Source organism: Pantherophis guttatus, chromosome 8, assembly GCF_059756535.1.
Source record: "Pantherophis guttatus breed Tessera chromosome 8, ASM5975653v1, whole genome shotgun sequence".
Classification (NCBI taxonomy): Eukaryota; Metazoa; Chordata; class Lepidosauria; order Squamata; family Colubridae; genus Pantherophis; species Pantherophis guttatus.
In genome coordinates, this window is record NC_142070.1 from 7984896 (window position 1) to 8010602 (window position 25707).

Below are 25707 nucleotides of genomic sequence, written 5' to 3' on the forward strand. Positions count from 1 at the left end.
GTTATTCAATTAAAGAAGATCCAATTAATCTCTCATCATCTATTCAGGTTCTTCTAGTAGGAAAAAATATTGTCTACCTCCGTGGACCAAAATCATTTTGGCAAATCGGTAACAATCAGAAACATTTTCTTGCTGTCAAGCAGATGTGGTCACTTTGGAGAATACCAGAGCGATGCCGAGTTGATTTTGCTCTAAGTATTTGTAAGACCATGGAGAGAAAAACAACAACAACATGGGGATTCATTTGCCTGTAGCTGCCAAGTAGAAGATTCTAGTAACAGTCTTAAAACTGCATTTACTGACCAATCTTCACATTCTCAGAAACTACAAATACAAAATGTGAGAGTAGCTCCCATCCATGTGCTTGATTTCACACCTGGATTACCTTTACCGCATGCACACATATGGATTATGTAGTTTGTATTTTGGGAGTGATGCCAAGATGCCTTAGCGCAGCCAACTCACTTGTAAGCACAGTCCAGTTTGACAGTCTACCTTTATTATCCCTGGTGCAATTAATAACATAACAACAAATGGAAAAACACTTAAAACAGAGCTGCTGTTTCATTCTACCAAGAACTCTGAAAGAAGGCCAGCACGTTATTGTGGCTATTCCCTCAGCCCCCGTTCCTGGCTTAAAAAAAAACAAAACAAAAACCAGCAGGTAGCTTTCTAATATAATAAAGCAATACCCCTTTTAAAAAGCTTTTCTTACAGAGTTACTGTAAGGCTTTCATTTTCAGCTTCACTTTAGGAAATACAACACAGAGGGAACAATTCCTCCTCTGTGCCTTACATTAGGAGAGGGATGTTAAAGCAGGGGTCTCCAAATAAGACTTGTGGACTTCAACTCCCAGAAAGGCATGGCAGCCTAAGGAATTCTGAGAGTTGAAGTCCATTAAGTCTTAAAAGTTGCTAGGTTTGGAGAGTCCTGGGTTAAAGCAACAGGCACAGCTTCAAATGCAGCTTTCTGTTGTACTACTTGAGAACAGGAGGTGGTGGATAGGGATTTGAGTCTCACAGGATATTTAGGCCAACGGATTAATTAGTGATCGGGCAAGATTAAGACTCCTAGATCCAGTTTCCATCTGTAGTAATCTTGAAAACAAGCGATCCGCTACAAAGAGCATGTGGCTGAATAGCAGAAAGAAAGCAGATTTTGTTACCTTTCATTGTAAATTCTGATGCAACGATATAAAATTATACAGTTTTGTGCTTGTTAAGCACAAAAGGGGGGGGAGGGAACCTGTGACCTGTGCGTTTCTTTCCCAAACATTGGCAGGTGCGTTTCTCCTTTAAACCAGTTGTTTTGTGTTCTTTCTCATACAGAGAAGGTGTGTTATTTTCCCCACCGATAATTTAACACTGGAAGTGTTGTTCGGAAAATTAAAAAAACGAAACAAAAATGAGACACAGCTGAACGTAACAGAAACGCAGGTTTAAATCACAGAGTGGTGTCTAAAGTTTCCTTTCACCTTAAAAATCAAGTGCAGGGTGTTTTGTTTTTTTTTCTAGAACCTTTATCCCTTTTTGACCTTCAGGGTAAAGTCCCTGGCACTCTCTCAGAACCTTCACTAAGATTTATGGTCCAAAGAACCACCTGGTGAATTTCAGTGAAGGGGAACAAGGTGTTTTCTATGCCCGTAGAGTCAATGGAAAGGACCAATCGATCAACTGAAGACGCCCCCTCTAACTGGAATGCTCTCATTCAAGCCATGTTCTATCAGCTTTGTGTCTTCCAGGTCATCTTTTATAATACTGATCAGGTGACTCAGTCCTTCTTGCTGCTGCTTCAAATGCTAAAAAAGAGAAAGAGGGGAAATCGTATGAGATTGCTTCCTTTTGAGCATTTATTTATGTTATTTTTATCCTGCCTTTATTCTTTTTATTACATAACTCAAGGGGGTGAACATACCTCCTCCTCCTCCCTCCTCTTTTCTCAATAATTACCACCCTCTGAGGTGGGATGGAGTGAGAGTGAGTGATTGGCCCAAAGTCACCCAGCTGGGTTTTAGGCCTAAGGCAGGACTAGAACTCACAATCTCCAGGTTTTTAGGCTGGTGCCTTAACCACTAGACCAGGGCTGTCAAACTCGCAGCCCGCGGGCCGGATGCATCACGTGCTGGCCACGCCCACACCCGGTTTAGCAAATTGGGGGGGGGGGGAAATCATGATATGTCACGTGACAACGCGAGTTTGACATCCCTGCACTAGACCAAACTGGCTCCAAAGTATTCCAAACTTTGCTCAGATTTTGAACATTAGCACCTGGCATTTTATAAGCACACTGAAAAGAATCATAAATTTCACACCATTCTCTCTGAAATCTCAAATGGGGTTGATAAAAGGAAAGATGAGCATGTAATCAGAGGAAAGGAATATGCTAAAAGAATCTGTATTCCTGGAAAGAAGTTAGATGAGCTCACTCTGAAACTGGTGTGGTTTTTGCTCTCATTTTGCAGCAATTATTTCCGAGAACTATTCATGTATTTCACACACAGTTCCAAATTAGAATTTCTTAATCCAAACATGTTTCTGTAATTAGTTACAGAATCAATGAACATTAATCAACATTCTGTCACTTATGTTCATCTTAGCAAAATATTATTACTGGCATTTTTTGGTTCTGAATGGAACTCATTCCGACAAGGTTTAGTCGTAAGATTTTATTTGGCAGCAGGATGGTTCTATTATAAATATCCTACCATAGATTTTGCTTCTGAGTTTCCTTAAAGCCATTTTATCAAAAATGAAAGTACTGTTACCTCTTTCCCATCATCCCTCACAATGCTGGAACCAAGAAAGCATTGAGCTCTCTTCTTTTTATGCAAGAATCTAACTGTTATGTTTTAAATCAGACATCCCCGGCATAGATAGCCTTCAGGTATATGTACATCAATTCCCTGCCTTCTCTATTCCTCAGTTTTTTAGGAGTTGAGGTCTATATAACTGGAGACTGTCAGGGATGTAGAAGGCGGGAATTCTGGGAGTTGAAGTACAAGCTTCTTAAAGTTGCCAAGGGTGTGAAACATTAGCATTAAAGGCACAATGTAGCTATTTCAACTATGGATCTCTAGACTAAATCTCAGAAGAAATCATAGAAGATTTTGTACATCTCTGATGTTTACAGAGAGTTGCAATTCAGTTTTTTTAATCGACGATAGGGAATCTAGATAAAAGTCACTGAGGAACATGAGCTCACTGATTCGAGCTGAGATTTCAGCCCCATGTTTTATCAATTTAGTTCACAATAAATCCCAGTCACTGCACACCTGTCTGATTTCCCGTAAGAGGTCTGCGTCGATATAGTATCTCTCTTCGGATCTGACAGCTCCAAAGTGGTTCTGCATTCTGATCTGTGACATCAGCTCGTTCAACCGACCCTGGAAGAGATAAGTTACAAAATTCAAATCTTAGTTTAGGCATTCATGAAATGAGATAGAAGAGCGAGCGGTGTTGTTTGGGTTGCATTTTCCTATCTACAAAAAAAAAAACCACCGTTCTGTGTATAAAATTAGTGCCTCAGATGGAAGGGATCTTCACTGCTGTTGTTTTGTACGGAAAAGCATTCAAAAGTGTGATTTCATCACTTACAATTTAAAAGAGTTTGGGTAAGTTGAAAGATGACCTAACTCATTAACTTCTCACTAAAGTTGCAATCATGGTTAAGGTAAAGGTTCCCCTCACACATGCGTGTTAGTCGTTTCCGAGTCTAGGGGGCGATGCTCATCTCCGTTTCAAAGCCGAAGAGCCAGCGCTGTCCAAAAACGTCTCTGTGGTCATGTGGCCAGCCAAAGGCGCATGGAGCGCTGTTCCCTTCCCACCAAAGGTGGTCCATATTTTTCTACTGGCATTTTTACGTGCTTTCGAACTGTTAGGTTGGCAGAAGCTGGGACAAGTAACAGGAGCTCACCCCGTCAGGCCTTACTCCTGAGTCGTCCCTTTTGTTTTAACTGTTCTTGTCTTCTGGCAGCTCTTCTCATGCGCGCACTAGGAACAGGCTCCTCCTGTTCCTCTGCCTCTCTGATGTCCGACTCTGGAGGCTCCGGAATCTGCACATAACTCCCAGATGGCACTGGCCCCATCTCTGCCTCCAACACAGAGCCCTCGTCCGAGCCTTCCCCAGTCTCCAGGACTGGCCCATGTTCCTCCCCAGCCTCCTAACTGTCCGACTCCGCTGCCAGCTCCACAAGCTGCTGGCGGACCACAACAACAATACAGAAACCTATTTGATCCATTCTTCGGAATCTCTTCTGGTTAGTTATGTCTGAGGTTAGGGGGGTCTCACTGCAACCTTCTGAGCCGCTCACCTTGAACTGGGTAGGGGCGTTGAGTTCGCACTGAATCGTATCCAGCTGCACCCGGAGTTGCTCCTCGTCCGCTTGGATGGCATACCCGCTTTTCCTCTGGATCTCCTGCTTGATTAACACCTGCAACAAATATTTTTTAAAAAATTATTACACGTCTCAGAAGCTGTATTCTGTAAAGAAAGTTAATCCTTTGGGAAGCAGGGAGAGCCTGGCCCATGTTTGTTCCGATGGAACTCCATCCCACAGCATTTCAAGAAAGTTGTGGTGGAATCTCCAGCTAGGGTGGGAAGGAGGAGTGAAAAGACTGATGGGCTTGGAGTCCTTGCAGGGAAGGAAGTGACAAAGGCCTGACCCCCCACTCTAGGATTCCTGAAGCCTTTATCTGGCAAGTTCCCAAGAGAACGCAGTATATAAAATGAGAGCAAACCCCACTCCCTACTAGCACTGATAATTTTCAGTAATGAAATGTCTGCAAGAAGACAACAAAGCTCAGAGAGCACCAAGGACCTCATAGTTCAACAGTAAACTATAAATATTCTCTTCTATAGAAGAGAATGTAGTGAGTCTGGCAAGATTCCTGTAAACAGGCAAGCAACAATAAAGAAGCAACTCTGTTTGTTCACAATGTTGTTCTGGTTTTCTGTGACTGACTAGGGCTGCTTACCGTATGTTTTGCACTATAAGATGCTCCAGATCATAAGACGCACCTAGCTTTTGGGGAGGGAAACAAGAAAAAAAAAAATCTGCCTCTGCCTCCCAACAATTTGCCTTCTTGCAGCAAACAGCCTGAATCCGATCAGCTGTTCCAGGCTGTGGGGATCGCCGCCGCCTATCGCTGCCTCTGCGCGCCCCATTTTCAGCTTCCACGCGTCCTGTTTTCGGCCCGTTCCAGGTGGCAGGGATCCGGAGTTCTGGGAGTATTCCGGGAGATCCTCGCAGCCTGGAACAGCTGATCGACGGTATTCTGGGAGGCCAATGCAACCACCAACCAGCTGCTTGTGCTAAATCAGGCTGTGCTGAAGATGACCAGGCTGTTTGCTGTTTGCTGCAAGGAGGCAAATTGCTGGGAGGCAGAGGCTGAAGGGTGGGGGCTGGCAGGTGGGCAGGGCTTCAGCCACATTCGCTCTATAAGATGCACAGACATTTCCACCCAAATTTTTTTGGGGTGTGTGTGTGTCTTATAGTACAAACAATACAGTACTTTTAGCCACAAGGGCAATGTGGAGGTTTCACAGTGAGATGTAAAACCTGTAACATATACTAAGAGAGAAAAGGCATGGTTCATCTGGCTAGTTATACCGTGTTTCCCCAAAAATAAGACATCCCCTGATAATAAGCCCAATTGGGCTTTTGAGCACATGCGCTAAAATAAGCCTCCCACAAAAAATAAACCCTCCCTGAAAATAAGCCCTCCCCCAAAATATTTAACATGTGCATGTGCAGCGGTCCCCACCATTTCCTCTGGTTAAGGTTAGGGAGAATGAGCTGGAAATCAGGTAAGACGACAAGAGGAGCCCCGTCTTGCTCCACGTGCCCCCAAAATAATAAGACCTCCCTGAAAATAATTTTCGGGGTTCAAAAAAATATAAGACAGGGTCTTAGTTTCGGGGAAACATGGTATCAAGGTTGCAGAATCCGGAACCACTTTTCTTTATATATTAAAGATGAGAAGAATTTGTAGCAGATCTTAGCAATTCAGCCTCTATTTAGCTCATTATTTTCCCATCTCTACATTGATTGCAAAATGTTGGCAAAAACTGGAAGTATTTCTACGCATACTTCTCTTAACATAAGCATTTTCCTGTACAAATGTTTTTTTCATTTCTCTCTTTGGCAAGCAATTTTCTACTACATGTTATATGTCATATTTTTAATACATACATTCTGATATTTAGGAATATTCCTGTTCCCAATGCATATATTTTTGTAGGCTAGCAGATGGACTAAATATAACTTCAATAAATGGATAAAGCAGCACTGCAACTTTTGGAAAGTGTAATTCTTAAAAGTGTAACTGCATTTCTATGCATTTATTAGACTAGAAAATACTTTCTTCTCCAGCTGAATCTTAGGCCATCTGATCAGGCTGACTTCCTAACTGAACTAAAGATTTGTGGATCTCTTTTAAAACTTAGGTAATGCGAACATGCTTAATCTTCTTTTACTGGAGGGCTAAAAAAAAAAAGTATCTTCCAGGCTTACCTGCAAAGTTCGATGGGAAAGATCCATTAGCTTTCTCTTGTACTGAGCGATTTTGGCCATGGTTGTCGTCTGGTTTTTTTGAAGCTCACTTATATCTTCTGATATTATCTACAGATAAAAGAGAGATTGGCTCAGAGGTACAGACAAAGAAACTCGCTTTGAACAATCACTTTGGTTCCATCCCTAGAATCTTCTCACCTTTTTCCATTTTCTCTTGGGTATTTACGGAACTGGAAGCAACTCCATTCAGAATCACTGTCATTTTAGAAATAAATGACCATTTGCAATTCTTTTTCTCTCTCTCTAGCTATATGTGCAACACACACACATGCACACTCAACACACTAAAACTGTGACAAACCCCACTCTTTGATCTGACACAACTGAGCCCCCCTGAGATATTGGATAAATTCATTCCCTGTCGCTACTTGAACAAATAGGATGATGTTTTTCTCCTTCTAAAACGTCCTTTCCTTGTAATTCTGTTGGGCACAAAACCCAACTGCATCTCTATGATTCCAACAAAGATTTTTTTAAAAAAATTTGATTTATATGCCGCCCTTCTCCGGAGACTCAGGGCGGCTTACAATGCGTTAAGCAATAGCCTTCATACTTTTGTATATTTATACAAAATCAGCTTATTGCCCCCACAAACTGGGTCCTCATTTAACCTACCTTAGAAAGGATGGAAGGCTGAGTCAACCTTGAGCCTGGTAAGATTCAAACCTGCAGAAATTGCAGGCAGCTGTGTTAATAACAGGGTGCATTAAACCACTGTACTACCAAGGCTCTTCCAAGATCACTTGGAAAGTGGGTTTTTAGCTATTTGATTTTTCATCCTCACAGGTGAGAGGCACATGGACCATGTCAAAGATGCACCTGGTCCCCTCCCATTCTTTTTTTTATTATTATTATTAAATTTTTTTTAAAATTTGATTTATATGCCGCCCTTCTCCGGAGACTCAGGGCGGCTTACAATGCGTTAAGCAATAGCCTTCAAACTTTTGTATATTTATACAAAGTCAGCTTATTGCCCCCACAAACTGGGTCCTCATTTCACCTACCTTAGAAAGGATGGAAGGCTGAGTCAACCTTGAGCCTTGGAGAGATTCGAACCAGCAGTAAATTGCAGGCAGCTGTGTTAATAACAGGGTGCGTAGACCACTGTACTATCAAGGCTCTTGTACTATCTATCAAGGCTTTAAATTCTAGCATTTAAAAACTTACATTTTAAAAATGGTGTCTGGCTTCTAGCTGAGTTAGGGGGCTATTGTTCTAATTTTTTTTTTACTGTGGTCTTAAGATTTTAATTGAGGCAATCGTTGGATGCTTCTTTTATCTGGTTTATACACCACTGCCACCTCTGCATTGGGCAGTATAGAAATTAATGTGTAAGCAAGCATATAAATAACATTTGTTGTCTGAACTAGACTAAAGCATCAAAGACAAATGGCTTATTTCTTTTATGGTTGGGCAAAAAGGCTGGCTTTTAGATATCCTTCCTGAGTTTAGTGCTGTGGAGGAAAAGAAAAGAAAGAGGAACAAGGAAGACCTGTCTATCAATATCTCAGCTGTTAGCAGGATGATCTCTCTCCAACTACCGTTTTTGCACTGAGGTCCAAGCATGTACTAAAATAGTCTAAAATCCAAAGTCATCTTCCTTTTGAGCCAATCCACGTTTTCCTCCAAGAAGCAATTAGGAGTTTTCTAATACACTCCCTAACAGGGACATGGTGGCTCAGTGGCTAAGACACTGAGCTTGTTGATCGAAAGGTCGGCAGTTCAGCAGTTCGAATCCCTAGTGCCGTCTAGCGGGGTGAGCTCCTGTTACTTGTCCCAGTTTCTGCCAACCTAGCAGTTCGAAAGCACATAAAAAATGCAAGTAGAAAAATAGGGACCACCTTTGGTGGGAAGGGAACAGCATTCCGTGCGCTTTTGGCGTTGAGTCATGGCGGCCACATGACCACGGAGACGTCTTCTGACAGTGCTGGCTCTTCGGCTTTGAAACGGAGATGAACACTGCCCCCTAGAGTCAGGAATAACTAGCACATATGTGTGAGGGGAACCTTTATTACACTCCCTTCCTTAACTGAGTCATTGATGGCTGGCTAATATGGTTTCTGCATCACAGATTTCATGACTGTTGGATTCTGGAATCGTACATTAGCTTCCAAACAATTCTTAAAAGCCAAAAGCATTAGAGATTTAATGGTCACACAGAAAAGTAGGAACAGGAAACATCTTCCGTTCCAAAAATATGGCTTTTCCTATGTTCAAGGCAATAAACATATTAACTTAAACAAGACAATCCTTATACAGCCAGCAAACATGAAAACTAGACACTACTAAGGACCAAATATTTACAATATTGTTTTGGGAATTTATTCCGTCTACAGATGCTTAACAGTTTTTTAGTTTGCAGCGCAGTGGTTAGAATGCAGTACTATAGGCTAATTCTGCTGACTGCCAGCAGTTTGGCAATTCAATTCTCACCAGCTCAAGATAGACTCAGCCTTCTATCCTTCCGAGGTGGGTAAAATGAGGATCCAGATTGTTGGGGGGCAAGAGGCTGACTCTGTAAACCGTTTAGAGGGGGTTGTAAAGCACTGTGAAGCAGTACATAAGTCTAAGCGCTATTGCTATAATTATTAAATTTATTTGCTGCCTATTTCACCATGGGATTACTTTAGGTGGCTTACAGTAATTAAAAAAGGAAGTTTAAACAAAGCGAAAGTAAAATAATAGAATAAAATAAAATAAAGAAAATAAACAAAGAAAAAGAAAACAAAAAAATATATCCATATGATTAGTAAAAGAGATGGACAAGTGGGGAGCAGAGAGCGAGGGGGGAAGAGGTGGAGTCTGCTCTCAATCTAGCAGCCACCTCCAGAGCTCCATCTTAAGAGAGGGCTGTACAGCACTATGAAGCGGTATATAGGTCTATTGCCATCTACACTATTTGTGGTCAAAGCCTTTAGGAAGAGAGGGGCGGGGTCAAAGGGTGGACACTTACATCCAGCCGGCTTTGATGCTGCTTTGTCATTTGGTCTTGAACTTTCAACCTCCTTAAGAGTTCCTTGAAGCCAACCATTGGGACTGGAATCAGCCTGTGGAAGTTAAAAGCATGGATTCAGCAAAAATTAGATGAATGTCAAACATTGCCATCATCCAATTTTATCCCCACTTCCCAAAGGAGCCCGGTGTGATATAGGGACAGCAATTAAAAATGAATGTAATCATTAATAAAACTATTTATCTTAAAATAAGATAATACAAATGAAAAAAATAAATAAAAACACAATTTAAAAGGCGGGGCAATTATTATCTTGCAGATCATAGACTGAACAATAATTTAAGTCAATTTTTCTCAAGCTCAGTGGTTTTTAAGACATGTGGATTCCAACTCCCAGAATTCCTCAGCCAACCATGTCTTAAAAGTCACCGAGGTTTGAGAAAAACTAATTTAAATGAAATACTGTTGGTGCCATGGGAGAAATAGAAAGAGTGCTATGAATCTGCAGAGTAATTGTACATCATAAATACAAGATTTCCTACGGAGATAATTAGGAGCCTTTGTTTTTACTTTATATAAATTGATATCTTTCATTTAACAAAAAGAAGAAAAATGGAGATGGACTAAGAAAGAAGGAAAAAGAAATGGAGAACAAAACTGCGGAGACGAGAAGCAAACAGGTAATTTAATATGGGAGAGAGAAAAAAGCTTTTTCCAAACCACAATTAATTATCAAAGCAGCCATTTTGAAGCAAGAATCATTTTTTGTTTTGTTTACTGAACCAACTATTTCAATTTCTCCATCCCGACTCTGGAAAATATTGTTATTCTTTTTGCAAATTATTCCAAAGGTGCGCTTCGGATGAGTCATCTTGAAAGCCCGCTTACTTTTCAGGATCGGGGTTGTCCACCTTGGCTTGTTCCCAAATGATTGGATCAACACCTGTAAAGGGAGAAGAATAGAACCGACTTCATCTTTTATTAGTGTAAGAAAGGATTTTTTTAAAAAAAAAAAACAGGTTTGCCTTTCTTTTCAACAGGAAATATCCCTTATGTCTTAATCCTTAGGCCTTTAAAGTTTAGTTAAAACGCTCGAAGTTCTACCTGAAATAATAAACATACCATGCCAATCAAGATCTAAGAGCTTTTCCTTTTAAGTTAGCATGTGAACTGATTTAAATCAGACCCTCAGGGGTTAGATTCTCTTTTCTAATACTATGGAATGGTGAATGTATAAGCTAAAGTATATAGCTGCCCCGGGTGAGATGGGCAGCTACATAAATTTGATTAATAAGGAAATAAATAATATAATCACATTTCTGCGACTCGTTCATGTAAATCTTTGAATACCGGGGGTTATATGAGAGACAGAGAGTGTGGGTGTCTGTCTGTCTGTTTGTCTGTGTAGTTTTAGTCTTTGTATGCTGCCTAGAGGCACTTGTGTGATATGGGAAGCCATATAAAACATGGATGGATGGATGGATGGAAGGAAGGAAGGAAAAGGGAGAAGAAGGGTGGGAGGAGGGAAGGAAGGAAATAAGGGAGGGAGGGAAAGGGAAAAGAAGGGTGGATGGATGGATGGATGGATGGAAGGAAGGAAGGAAGGAAGGAAGGCAGGGAAAGGGAGAAGAAGGGTGGGAGGAAGGAAGGAAGGGAAAGGAAGAAGAAGGATGGATGGATGGATGGATGGATGGATGGATGGAAGGAAGGAAGGAAGGAAGGAAGGAAGGAAGGAAGGAAGGAAGGAAATTAGAGGTAAAGACAGAAAAGAGAGGGAGGGAAGGAAGGGAAAAGAGAGAGAAAGGGGAAAGGAAGGAGGGAGGGAGTTTCTTTTTAATGAGTCAAAGTCAACTGAATGATAGAGTTTCCCTTGCTTAAATGTAACACAGGAAATTGGTTTTTCTTAAGTAGAAGCCTCTCACTGGTTTGCATGCTCAGTGCTGACAGAGCATACAAATATTCTTTCCTTCTTGTCCTAAAGTGGTATCTTTTGAAACTGTAAATACTGTGCAAATTACCTCACAAGAGATTTAGTGAGAAGACCACTTGCAATCTTTCCAAATGGCAAGTCAAATCGGAATCCAAAGTACCCTTGTTTATGAAGCTAACTTTCTTCCTTTAAAAGGCATTCGCTCCAAGAATCGCTCAAACGTTCACTTCCTCAAAAAGAGCCATTCATTCTGTCACTTGAACATGAAAGGAATGCTGGATTATCCCCACCACGCCTGGGTTACCTGCAGGAGGATGCTGCAGCAGCTGCTTAACCTGTGCTGGAGAGAGCTCCGTCCTGGCCATGCTGAAGGTCACGCCAATCTGTTGCAACTGGTTTTTGATGTTGGCTTGTTCGAAGTGCGCGTACAGGGTGGTGGCTGGAACCCGCCTGGAAGTCCCATTGGGCGACCGTTCAACCACATAGATCACTATTTCTGTTCTAAAAGATCAGGGAAAGGATTCGGATTTGACATGCAGGCAGTCCCCAACTTACGACTGGTCGCTTAACAACTGCTCAAAGTTGCGATGGGCCCTGAAAAAGGGGCACGCAGATTTGTGAACTTCAAAAAACCCAGATTTGAAGTTCCGATGACTGCCTCACATGACTGCATTTTGGGTTGTAAAATCCGATGGGCTCACATGTCAGCCTGCTTAATGACGATGACTTACGACCAAAATTACAGGCTCAATGAGGGTTGCAAGTTCGAGGATTAACCTGTGATTAAGGTTTTTGAATTGGGTAGTTATTTGGTGTCAAGTGGCACGCTACAAATTTAACCGACTGAACGTTTTAAAGAAGTAAGATCTCTCCCTACTCTGTTCCCGTTGTTTTCAGCAGAAAATCTCACAGTGGATCCTAAGAACTGACAATGGAAATCTAGGAAAAAGAATACCTTTTCTGTTTGGGTCCTATTGGGCCATAGTAAGAAGAGGGAAAGGGTCCTGGTGAATTTTCCCAGGATGAAAAACCTCTGGATGAATTTCTCTTTTTTTGCTACAGGGGAGACCAATACGTCAGAAATAGCACTCCACACATCTGCAGCTAAGTTATATTTTAACCAGCATTTACTGAATAAAGTACAATTCTCTTCATACAACCCAAATCTAAGCCATTGTTTAAAATATGACGATGGACTTCACCCAATGCATTCAGCATGCATAAATATAGAGCCTTGGTGGCGCAGAGGTTATAGTACAGTACTGGAAGCTACTCCTGCTGACTGTTGGCTGCCTGCAATTTGACAGTTCAGATCTCACCATGCTCAAGGTTGGCTCGGCTTTCCATCCTTCCGAGGTGGGTCAAATGAGGACCCAGATTGTTGGGGGCCAGAGGCTGACTCTGTAAACTGCTTAGAGAGGGCTGTAAAGCACTATGAAGAGGTATAGAAGTCTAAGTGCTATTGCTATACAAACACACACACACACACACTTAAGCTCCAGTGTGTGGTGTGAACAGAGGACAAATGAATGAGAGACTTTTATCAGAGGCCACCTCAACACAACAGATCTTAAGTTTAGCCTTGGTCTGGGAAACTTCAGGCTGTTTATAGATAGCAGGATAAAATATAGCAATAGCACTTAGACTTATATACCGCTTCACAGTGCTTTTACAACCATCAATAAGTGGTTTTACAGAGTCAGCATGTCTCCCCCAACAATCTGGGTCCTCCTTTTACCAACCTCGGAAGGATGGAAGGCTGAGTCAACCTGGTCAGAATCGAACTCCAGGTTGTGGGCAGAATTAGCTTGAAATGAGGTTGTCAGGTTTCGATGCTATCTCAAAATAAATGAATTTCCAGACTGCTGATCTTTAAGGAAATTTTCTCTTTATTTGAGCACAGCGATCTGATCCTGGCTCTTTCGCGGTCAGTACTGATCTTTGCCCCCCAATCCCTCCCTTTCCGATCCCCAATTCTCTGCTTCTCATTGGCTATCTTCCAAGTCACTTTCCTGATCTCTACTTCGTCAGATCACAGGAATGTCTCCCTCCTCTCCCATCTCCGAGGAGACAGAATCTTCAAAGGGATTTAGTAGACAAAAGTTCAAGCTTCTCCCCTCTTTATATATGTCAGTGCCAGGACGCTGACATATGCCAGGTGTCCTTGATGCTCTCTGAGTTTGTTTTCTTGCAGATGTTTCCTTACCCAAACTAGGTAACATCATCAACACTGATGATGTTACCTAGCTGGGTAATGCAATGTCTGCAAGAAAACCACCAAGCTCAGAAAACACCAAGGACCCGTCATTCCAACCCTAAGCTACAAATATTCTCCTTTATTGTTAGTCTGAAATACTGCATTCTAACCAGTGCCCCCACGGCTCTTTTTGTGTTTATATAGATTATCCAACTGTCTTACTGGTCATCTGGCATGGTCTTTACACCTTCTACGTTGACTGTAAGCGTCTGGTTTGAACCCAAGATTTTGTGCAACGATTCCACCAGTTGCTGCTGCTGACCACGAATCTCTGTTTCTTTTTTATTGAAGACTAATGCCACCAAGCCATCTTCGTCCTTGTTGTTGGGCATGCAGCTGTAGCCCACGGCCTGTCAAAGAGACAATTGTCTTTTCAGTTGCAGATGCTCATTCTTTTCCTGCGTCAGCACAGCGCTAAGGAGGCATTCAAAATGGACACTGACACAGAGAAGATTATCTCTGAAGTCCCAGCAGATGGAACAGCTCACCCACAGCCAGCCAACCAAACGTTTCAATTCCCGACACAAGGATGAGAGAAAGACCTCTTTACCTTAAATCTGCAGAATGGGTTCTCCTGCGTAAATTCCACCGGGGCAATGTTGTTGTTGAAATACCCTTTGCCTGTGCCCCAAAATGCCTGCAGCTGATTCCACTTGGCCAAAATGGCATCTCGCTCATCTCCCAAGAGGGTGGGGGCGGAAAGCGCGCTTGCTGTGTTGATCAGCTGGTTGGACTGTGTAGGGACTTGAGCAGGCTGGCTGAAGAGACCTCCAAGTGCTAAAGTTGGATTAGAAGATCCGCTATTAAGAGGCAGATTTATTTTATTTATTTATTTATTTATTTATCAAATTTCTATACCGCTCTACTCCCGGAGGACTCAGGGCGGTGAACAGCCAAGATAAAATACAGATAATACAAACATTAAAAGTCCATTAAAATTATTAAATATTTTGGCCGAAAAACAAATTAAAACACCCAATTTATAAAACAAATCAAATGATTTAAAAATTTAAATGGGAGAGTTAAGACCAGGCCAGCCTGCTGAAATAAAAAAGTTTTGAGAGCACGACGAAACGTGCACAGATCCAGGATCCTCCGTATCTCCGGGGGTAGCTCGTTCCATATGGTAGGTGCCCCCACAGAGAAGGCTCTCCCCCTGGGGGCCGCCAGTCGACACTGTTTGGCCGACGGCACCCTGAGAAGCCCCTCTCTATGGGAGCATACTGGTCGGTGAGAGGCTATTGGTAGCAGAAGGCAGTCTCGTAAATACTCCGGTCCGATGCCATGGAGCGCTCTAAAGGTGGTAACCAAAACCTTGAAGCGCACCCGGAAGACCACCGGGAGCCAGTGCAGCTCGCGCAGGAGGGGGGGTCACATGGGAGTGCCACGCCGCTCCCATAACCACCCGCGCGGCCGCATTCTGGAGCAGCTGGAGACTCCGGGTGCTCCTCAAGGGGAGCCCCATGTAGAGAGCAAATTTGATTTGATAGATCAAATCTATCAATGTAATATCCTCCAAGATTACCTCCAACACTTTTTTTTTTTGAAAAGTATTTAATAATCTACAGCAGGGTTTCTCAACCATGGCCACCTGAATAGTGGTAGGGTGCTCCTGTCCGGTTCTTGTGAACCAGTAGTAAAAGCAGTGGGAGACTCCGCCCACCTGCCCGCACGTCATCATGGATCTAATGATGACCTAATGCTCCTGGAGAAGGTCAGGTTTGTATTGTCTGATCAGTGATGATGACAAGCTCTATGTGATCCCAGGTTTTCATCAAAAAACGCTTTGGTTGAAAAGCGTTCAGCGTCTTTTTACAAAAGTCCTGTTCAAAAATAGCTGTGATGACTTCTGGGAACAGCCAATTGGAATATTGATTGTGGTCAGGGTGGATAAAAATCAATGATTTTTTTTAAAAAAATCAAAAAAATCAGATTTTTTTGATTTAAATCGGGTTTTTTTTATTTTTATCGAATTTATTTTAATAAAAAACTTTTGGGGTAAAAATCTATCGTAAGATAGTTTTCTATTTAAGATACATAAATAATTTAGTTTATTCAGCATGAAATGGAGCTTAGTTATGTAGCACAAGGCTGTATATTCTGCAACACTGGGACTATCGATGAGTCAACACCGGGTCAAAGGAGTAGCAGAGATGACAGTTGCTCTTTAAAAATTATGATTTAAATCGAGTTGATTTACATCAAGCCTTTTTACTAGTGATTTAAATCATGATTTAAATTGTGATTTAAATCAACTCGATTTAAATCAAATCCACCCTGATTGTGGTTATTGTGTCTTTGCCCACAGGGCACTTATTAGTTCACAAAGCGGTTGGGTGGGAGAGAACAGTAGCTTTGCTCCTGCTAGCTGCGTGTTTCTCAACCTTGGAAGCTTGAAGATGGGTGGACTTCAACTCCCAGAATCTCCCACCCATCTTCAAGCTACCAAGGTTGAGAAATACTCAGCTAGTTGCAGGTCAGTCAAAAGAAGACGAGGATATCCTTTTGAAGAGGGAGATTTCTCCATCTTAACCACAGAAAAGTTTAGATAAACTCTTTGAAAATATTTAACCTCTACATATAGGTAGTCCTTGACTTACAAAACTTCATTTAGTGACCGTTCAAAGTTACAACAGCACTGAAAAAAGTGACTCAGGACTGGTTTTTTTGCAGCATCCCCAGGGTCATGTGATCAAAATCCGGACGCTTGGCAACTGGTTCATATTTATCATTTTTGCCTAGTTAGCCACAGAAAACTCTGGGCTCAACTGCGGTCATAAATCAAGGACCACCTGTACTTACTTGGTTGCTGCTGCTGAGTGTTGAAACCACCAAATCCCAAACCGGTTCCCAAGCCGGTGCCAAGCCCAGTTCCTGTCGTCGGTGCCGTTCCAAAGGTGGTACCGAAACCAAAACTTTTGTTCTGGGTAGCTCCAAACAACCCTGGAGGAAGGAGAAAGAACATCAGCCAAGAAGCGAGCCCAATTTCCTTTAATACATGTGCATTTTAATCAGAAAGCCATCTCTGCACGGGTGACTTTCGGCCGGCCACTTACCTGTGTTTGTAGGAGTTGAGAAATTGAAGGTGGACCCCGGGGTGGTGGTGCTGGTCCCAAAACCCCCAAAAGCTCCTAGGAAACCAAATTATGTAAATTAAAAGGAGGGTCACTTCTGGCAAGGCAATTTAGTTGTTCAATGACAGCATGCTGATCGGAGAGATGGCGACAAATGAATGCGACTGATGTGATCTGATACTCACACAAGATCCAGCGACAGCAGAAAATAGCCAACATTAGTTTATTGTTAGAGAAAAAGTACATATACTTGCAACCCTTTTTTTTGGGGGGGGGGAATCTAGTAAATATATATATATATATATATATATATATATATATATATATATATATATATATATATATATATATATATATATATGTAGGTCTTTGGTTATTCGGGTCTTCTCCCACGTAAAATTGGAAGTGTCTTGGCGACGTTTCGACGAAGTCTCATTCGTCATCTTCAGGCTGGTGTTCTCGGCTTCGTGCTTCCAGGAGCAATGTGAGATCGCAGCTGTCTCTTCCTTTTAACTGCTAGTGGGGGTGTGAGCTGATTGGGTGGGAACTTGGCTGTGTTCTGATTGGGTGGAGGTGTGTTCTGATTGGTTAGGGGCTTGGCTGTGCTCTGATTGGATGGGGGGTTGGTTGTGCTCTGATTGGCTGGGCGTGTGTTCTGAGCACAACCAACCCCCCATCCAATCAGAGCACAGCCAAGCCCCTAACCAATCAGAACACACCTCCACCCAATCAGAACACAGCCAAGTTCCCACCCAATCAGCTCACACCCCCACTAGCAGTTAAAAGGAAGAGACAGCTGCGATCTCACATTGCTCCTGGAAGCACGAAGCCGAGAACACCAGCCTGAAGATGACGAATGAGACTTCGTCGAAATGTCGCCAAGACACTTCCAATTTTACGTGGGAGAAGACCCGAATAACCAAAGACCTATATATATATATATATATATATTCGCTCACAACTCAGATAAGGAGGAGACATATTTACTGAAGGCCGGTATCTCTCAACGTTGGCTGCTTGAAGATGTGTGGACTTCCAACCCCCAGAATTCCCAAGCCAGCCATACAATGAAAACATAATTATTTTTAAAATAAGGGCCGTCTTTTCTCAGTCACGTATACCTGACCCACTAGAGCGGGGAGGCAAGGAATGTTGTGGGTCCCCTTTTCTAAGGAGGTACACCTAGTGGGACCAGAAAAAGGGCTTTCCCTTCCTTTGGAACATCCTCCCTGCAGAGATTAGACTGTCCCCTACTTTGACATTCTTTTGCAAGGCCCTGAAGATCTGGTTTTTGCCAATAGGCTTAAAGGAACCCGGAGCAGGATGGGACCCATCAAGTAGCTTATCTGTTGCTGTCAGGGGTGGGGGGGTTGTTATTGTTTTTATGTTGTATGTTGGCTTTTTATTTTTGTAAGCCACCCAGAGTCACTGAGAGTGAGTGGGAATGAGAAAGAAAAAGAAGGGAAGGGAAGGGAAGGGAAGGGAGGGAGGGAGGGAGGGAGGGAGGGAGGGAGGGAGGGAGGGAGGAAGGAAGGAAGGAAAGGGACTCCTGAACTCAAGCTCAATTCTTAGAAACTTTATGAACATACTCATGTAGTTACTGTATCTTGACAAGAATACCAAAGAGATTAATGATGGTGGCGCAATGGATAGAGGGCAATACCGTAGGCTACTTCTGCTGCCTGCTGGCTGCCTGCAATTTGGCAGGTTCAAATCTCACCAGGCTCAAGATTGACTCAGCCTTCCATCCTTCCGAGGTGGGTAAAATGAGGACCCGGATTGTTGGGGGCAGTAGGCTGACTCTGTAAACCGCTCAGAGAGGGCTGTAAAGTACTATGAAGCGGTATATAAGTCTAAGTGCTAACGCTATAGCTTTCTTGCAGGAGTTTTTTTTTTTTTTTTCAAACTGTCAGACTAGTCTACAGTTTTCCAGGTTAACTTGCATCTAAATACTAACCGGATCAAATTCTGTTAAGCTTCTTTCCCAGATCAGCCAAAGTAGGTTAGGAGAGAGAACATATTAATGAAGTCCTACCATATATAAGCAAGTGGGATGGATTAATAATTCTGGGACTCTCTCAAGCACAGGGAAAGAGAATTTATTAAATATGGGAAGGATCGTTATTGCTACTTGGATAGCAACAACTGCTGAACCATCTTTGTAAGTTCTGTGAGCCTATCTAAAGCACAATTTCTACACAAATTGTAGTAGTGATCAAATCACAGTTCTGTATCCCTTCTGCATTTTTCCTTGCAAACCAGCTCCACAGGAAATGCATACCGAGGAAACAATTCCAATGAATCACAAAACAGTGCTATTAGGATTACTACTTAAGGTGGTGATTGTTTTAACAGTGAATATGAATTTACAATGCACTGAATGTTGAAATGTCTGCATACATAGCACGGAAGTGATGGGAACTATGAAATGAAGATATATTTCATATACGAGCAGCTACAACAATTGATACAAAAGAAATATACACAAAAAAAATAGAGGTAAGTAGAGATAATTACTATTAGTCAGCAAAACTAGATTTTTTTAAAACAAGAAATCTTTGTTGTTGAATGTTTTGACTCAAAGCCAGCTGGGATTTTTTATTTTTGTTTTGGGTGCTGATCGTATACAATTTGTTTTTCCACAGATCTTGGGAAAAGCATGGTGGATTCATGATAATTGAAATCCAATGAAGAGACATAGGAAATGGAATATATATATATATAAATATATATATATAAATGTAGCAGAGTCCAAGAATTCAAGAAACAGAAAACAAATACCTTTTACTATGAAATTGTTTGGCCCTTTTTGCCATGGAATTACAATTCTGTATCCCTGCAAGTATTATAAGGTCATTGGGTTCATCTTGTTTGGGAGAAAAATCATATCCCAATCTTGATCCATATGATTTCAAAACATGTTCATGTACAGACTCAAAGACATACACTGGAAGTATAACTGAGAATATTTGCCAAAACACTATATACCTTATAACCACACACACATCTGCACATGTGTTTGTGTATGTATGTGTGTCCCTTTCTTCAGCAAGATTGTGTACCTTCTTGCTATCCATTTATTATCTGAATGGAAATGCATTAAAAATCAACATACAGCTCAGTGCAAATTTTACATTAGCTCTCAGTTGATCGTTCTTAATTTCTTGGCTACGGAGTTAACCTGATTTCTGCTATTTTTTTCATGCAGGTACTGTTAGAAATGAGAACGCTTATTCGTGATAATTCCTAGATCTCTAAGCACTGCTGAGTTTTTAGTTGTTATCCCTGACAAAACAATGAAGAAATCTGACAAATTTCTGGAACTATTGCTAGGGAACTGGATCTGACCTGGCTATAACCTCAGGCCTTGTGCTAAATTGGATGATGAATAATATTCTGCTTTTGACTGTTATTATTCTGGGCTATTGATAATTGTGCTTTATTATTATATTCATTATTTATTAATCTTGCTGCTCATTTCACTACAGGGCAGACTATTTTTCCAATGTAACACATTGGGGTATATAAATAAATAAATAATTTTTATTTATTTATTAAAATTTATAGGCTGCCCATCTCACAAACTCTGGGTTTTCTTTTATAAATAAAGCATTTCAGATAGAAATCACATGTAAATTATTTTTAAAATGAATAATAAAAGCAGAGAAATGTTTTGTCAAATCTTGGCTTGAAGGACTTCTTACAGATTTTAATGCAACTCGTTCATGGATAAACTTGAAAAAACTGGCAAGTGTAAACTGAATTCTTGGAACCCTCCAAAAACAAAATAATTACGAGCTTCACATCAATATTCTCTACCTGCGCTGGCCAGACTGTTACCAAAATTAAACGGTGGCGCCGAAGTAGTAGAGACACCAAAATTCCCAATATTAAAATTCACTGCAGGATTAGCAGTTAATCCAAAACCCCCAAAATTAAACCCAGTGGCAGTGGAATTTGCTGCTTCAAGCCCACCAAATCCTGATGAGTGGGAAGCATAAAGAAAGCAAGACAGAATCAGTGAGAAATCAAACATCGAAGCAATACATCCATTTCTTAAGTACTAGAAGAAATACAAGAAAACCAATAGCAGGAATTGTAAAACACAAGAGTTTTTCTGTTCCTAATTCTTTAGGACAACTTAATTTTAATAACCACTATTAGGCACCAAGCAGGCCAACCCCGTCCTCTCTGTGACAGCTCCTCAAATATTGGAACACTGCTATCATGTCAGCTGCAGTCCTCCTTTTCATTAGACTAGCCATATCCAATGTCTGCAATCCTTCTTCATATGCTTTAGCCTCCAGTCCCCTAATCATCTTCGTTGCTCTTCTCTGCACTTTTTAAGAATCTCAACATCTTTTTTTTTAACCATGGTGACCAAAACTGAACGCAAGAAATTTTTGTCTGCATTAGGGTTTACTATTGGGAATATTAAAAGCTATACAAAACTTACCACAAATCAGATATCGTTCCCTTGTATTAGAAAGATGACACTGAATCCTCCCCACCCTATTTATATTTCATTTAGCTCAAAGGGATTCTTTAATGCAGCCTATCAGCCATTTAGGGGCGCAGTGGCTAAGACGCTGAGCTTGTCAATTGAAAGGTTGGCAGTTCAGCGGTTCGAATCCCTAGTGCCGCAAAACGGGGTGAGCTCCCGTTACTTGTCCCAGCTTCTGCCAACCTAGCAGTTCGAAAGCACATAAAAAATGCCAGTAGAAAAATAGGGACCACCTTTGGTGGGAAGGTAACAGCGTTCCATGCGCCTTTGGCGTTGAGTCATGCCGGTCACATGACCACGGAGACGTCTTCGGACAGCGCTGGCTCTTCGGCTTTGAAACAGAGATGAGCACCGCCCCCTAGTTGGGAACGACTAGCATGTATGTGCGAGGGGAACCTTTACCTTATCAGCCATTTATGGTGACCTTTTGAGCATATCTGCACATGGTTTGCCTCAGTAGCAATAGGTAGCTAAGTAACTATATGATAGCTAGCTAACTGACAGACAACGAAATATCTGTGACAAAGAAGTGCATTATAATATCTTCTCAAATCTTCAATATTTTGGATTTCTTTGCTCATCCAATCAAACAGCCACTTATATATAAGCAAATATCTTTCTTTGGAAAAAGAGTTATGGTATCAGTCTTAATTTTAAATGGAGAATTAGGATTAAAAATGTTGAACAACTGTTGTGCTTCAAGTGACTACTGAGTCTGGAATACCCAGAGCATAAGGAAGATCCAGCAATTAGAATCTGAAATATGGTCTCCTGCCATTATTCTACTGTGAAATTTCACAAATCTTTAGCAGTCTCTCCTTCATACAGGTGTCCATTAGTCAGAAATGCCCAATCTTGCCCCGATCTTATAGCAAAGCTACTACATAACCCAATTTCACGCCTATAATTCTCTTCTAGAATAACTATTTCATTGTAACAGAGAACCAATATTGCTCAGAAGTCAATAAGGTAAAGGTAAAGGCTCCCCTCACATATATGTGCTAGTTGTCGTTCCCAACTCTAGGGGGCAGTGCTCATCTCCATTTCAAAGCCAAAGAGCCAGCACTGTCCGAAGGTGTCTCCGTGGTCGTGGCCGGCATGACTAAATGCCAAAGGAGCACAGGACACTGTTATCTTCCCACCAAAGGTGGTCCCTATTTTTCTACTTGCATTTTTTCATGCTTTCGAACTGCTAGATTGGCAGAAGCTGGGACAAGTAACAGATGTTCACCCCGTTATGCGGCACTAGAGATTCAAACCGCCGAACTGCTGACCTTTTGATCGACAAGCTCAGCATCTTAGCCAATGAGCCACCGTGTCCCTCAGAAGTCAATATCAAGTGGTAATTTGAAATAAATTCGTATTCAAGAATAGTATTTCAATGTTTTGAAAAACAATTTTCTGACTAACAATTGATCCAATTTGCAATCTGCCCTTCTATGCAAAAGGCACTCATACCTAGCCAAGAGATTACAGTAGTTGTTAAGACTACTATTAAGACTACTGTTAACTGATGTTAAGAAATCAGTTAAATTTGATTTACAAACCTCTCTCGATATGCAAAATTTGATATATTCTGAAAGGATGTATTTTAGAAGAGAAAAAAAAAGCTATGGGCATGAATTGGCTTTACTATAGAGAAATGTAAAACATCAAAGAAAAGAGCCTTTCTTTTAATATTTCTGGTTATAAAGCAGCATTTCGAGATTTTTGGCAGAGATTTGGGTCAAAGAGACTAACTGCTGAGGCCCTCAAGACTTTTTTTTATTTCAACAAGCCGGGCTGGCCTAACTTCTCCAATTGCTTAATTTTAATTTTAATTTTAAAAGGGGCATTTTAATTGTTGTGCCAAAATTGTTTAATATGTTTTTTTAAACTGTTCTTACAATTTTTGTATTCTGTGTTTTTACCTTTTGGCTGTTCCCCGCCCTGAGTCCTTCGGGAGAAGGGCGGTATATCTATCTATCTATCTATCTATCTATCTATCTATCTATCTATCTATCTATCTAGCATCTGTCTCTATCTATCTATTATCTATATCTCTACCTATCTATCATCTATCTATTTCTATCTCTCTATCATCTATCATCTATCTCTATCTATCTATCTATCTATCTATCTATCTATCTATCTATCTATCTATCTATCTCTATCTCTATCATCTATCTCTATCTATCTATCTATCATCTATCTCTATCTATCTATCTATCTATCTATCTATCTATCTATCAATCAATCATCTCTCTCTCTCTCTCTCTCTCTCTCTCTCTCTCTCTCTCTCTCTCTCTCTCTCTATCTGAAGCTGCTTTGGAGCAGCAATGATTCAGCTTTGGCTGAAGACTAAAAACGTTTTCTTGGGAATGAGTTAACACTCCCACAGACTCCAATCTCAATCTGGAAAGAGGGAGCCCTTGTTTTGCCTGTTCTGAAAAGCCAAAAAGGAAACGTCGTAAATCGAGGACGGCCTGTATAAATTAAAAATAAAACAAAACCCGCTTTCTCTCTTTTTTTTTTTTACAAATTTGCCTCCATTCCTCCTCCTCTGGGCCTCGTTGGCGGGGGGGGGGGGTCCCTGCCTAGTGGAAGCCGCCTCAAAAGACCTCTGGCTCTTGACACAGACACCCCCACACCCTCCATTTTCCTTCGGGTGAGGTAATTTTATTTCCCTCCCTCGTTTTTTCCTCTCTTGGTTGGTTCCTAAGGGAGCCCAAATCGCTCAACCGCCCAGAATCCTTCAGGGCGGTTTAATAAACCTACAATATCGCCTCAGGCAGAGTCACCGGCGGCTTCCCTCCCTCCTTCCTCCGCTCCCCGCCATGGTTTCCAAGAGCCAGGCGGGCATTCAACGGATCTAGCTCTCCCTCCCTCCCTCCTTCCCCCCCCCGGCCCGGAAACTCGTCCCGACAAGGCCTTCCGGCCTCCCTTCCTCGCCTCCTCACTCACCCGCGGGGTTTGGGGCGGCCGCGGCGCCAGCAGCCGCCCCGAAGTTGAAAGCCATGAGGCAGCAACGAGACACGAGCAACGCCGAACGGTTCCCCTCCCCCCGCTCAAAAAAAAAAAAGGTCCGGTCGCCTTTTCCGTCCGGGCGGAAACCGTGACTCCCCAAAGAGAGAAGGCCCGAAGGCGGACTATAGATCTACGAAAGATGTAGAATAGTTCTCGGGTTCCGCTTTCCGATTCTGAACTCTTCCATAACTCTATGTTATGGAAATCCGTGGGAGAGACACGGCGTCGTTCGAGGGTGGCAGGCTGGATTCACGGTGGGTTGAATTTCGGAAGAGGAACGGGTTGAGTTATATATACGCTATATGAAAATCACTGCAGAGGTGCGACTCTTATTTTCTAGCTCTATGAACAGGAACCGTCGTTCACTCGGGCATAAAAGATGGATGCACAGTTTGATGGTTGCTCCGGCAACTGGGCGGAGCGATTGGCGTCATCCGCGCGGTGCTTGTCAGTGACGTCATGAGAAGGCGTTATCCGAGATCCAAAAGGACAGAGCGGCTCATAACGCTACCGGCTTCCGCAAAAAGGGAGCGCTGCGCCCCCTTAAGGATTAGAAGAGGATCGCAGATCTCGTTCTCTTCCGCTTTCAATTGACAGGTAGTCCTCAACTTACGACCACAATTGAGCATCAAATTTTGGTTGCCTAGTCTAGTGAAACATTTAAGTGAGCTTTGCTTCATTTTATGACCTGTCACATTTGTTAAGTGAATTGCTGCAGCTGTTAAGTTAGTGACTCGGTTGCTAAGTGAATCTGGTTTCCTCATTGATTTTGTCAGATGGTCGCAAAAGAAGATCACATGGCCTCCAGGAATGTCTGAATTTTGATCACGTGACCATGGGGATGTTACGATGGTTGCGTGAAAAACAATCATTTTTTTTCAATGACGTACCTTCTGTCACTAAATGAACCGTTGTAAGTCGAGGACTTACCTGTATTGTATTACTCCATTTGTATACATGGACGTTTATATTTTAACTAGATCAGGGGTCGGCAACCTGCAGCTCTGGAGCCACATGTGGCTCTTTCACCCCTCTGCTACGGCTCCGTCACTCAAAATATGCATCACAACCTCCAATGTGTGACATCCACCAGCACACGATTTATTGAGCTTTTCAACCTCCTGTAGGCCAACCATGGATAAATCCAATTCAGAAGAAAACAGAACTTTTAATTCAACTACATATGCTAGTTTTGTGGACGCTCAAGAAATAGTCAGGCGCGGGAAGGGTTTTGTGGTTCCCAGTGTTTTCTTTTCTGTGGGAAACAGGTCCAAATGGTTCTTTGGGTATTTAAGGTTGCAGACCCCCAAACTAGATGGTTACTTCAGAGTGATTTTAAGAATATTGTTAACTATCAATAATCTTTTTTTTAAAAAATCTTAAATTTACTGGGATCTGCTTGGCACACATG

The 25707-nt window shown here is 41.9% G+C and overlaps 1 protein-coding gene across 2 annotated transcripts; it reads right to left on the bottom strand.

Moving 5' to 3' along the window:
- Window positions 1–477: 477 nt before the first annotated feature.
- NUP54 (nucleoporin 54) lies at window positions 478–24888 on the bottom strand. 2 transcript variants are annotated; one of them, XM_060687021.2, is made up of 13 exons: window positions 24234–24345; window positions 20606–20767; window positions 16769–16843; window positions 16515–16655; window positions 14263–14489; window positions 13875–14062; window positions 11760–11956; window positions 10414–10468; window positions 9526–9619; window positions 6513–6620; window positions 4311–4430; window positions 3273–3383; window positions 478–1799 (listed from the first exon to the last, which is right to left on the bottom strand). In XM_060687021.2, the coding sequence occupies exons 1-13, from the start codon at window positions 24286–24288 to the stop codon at window positions 1671–1673; spliced, it is 1662 nt and encodes a 553-aa protein (XP_060543004.2). In that variant the 5' UTR covers window positions 24289–24345; the 3' UTR covers window positions 478–1670. The 2 variants fall into 2 exon arrangements, with proteins under 2 accessions (XP_060543004.2, XP_087731366.1); XM_087875240.1 differs by lacking the exon at window positions 20606–20767 and having other exon boundaries at window positions 24234–24888.
- Between the last annotated feature and the right edge of the window lie 819 nt (window positions 24889–25707).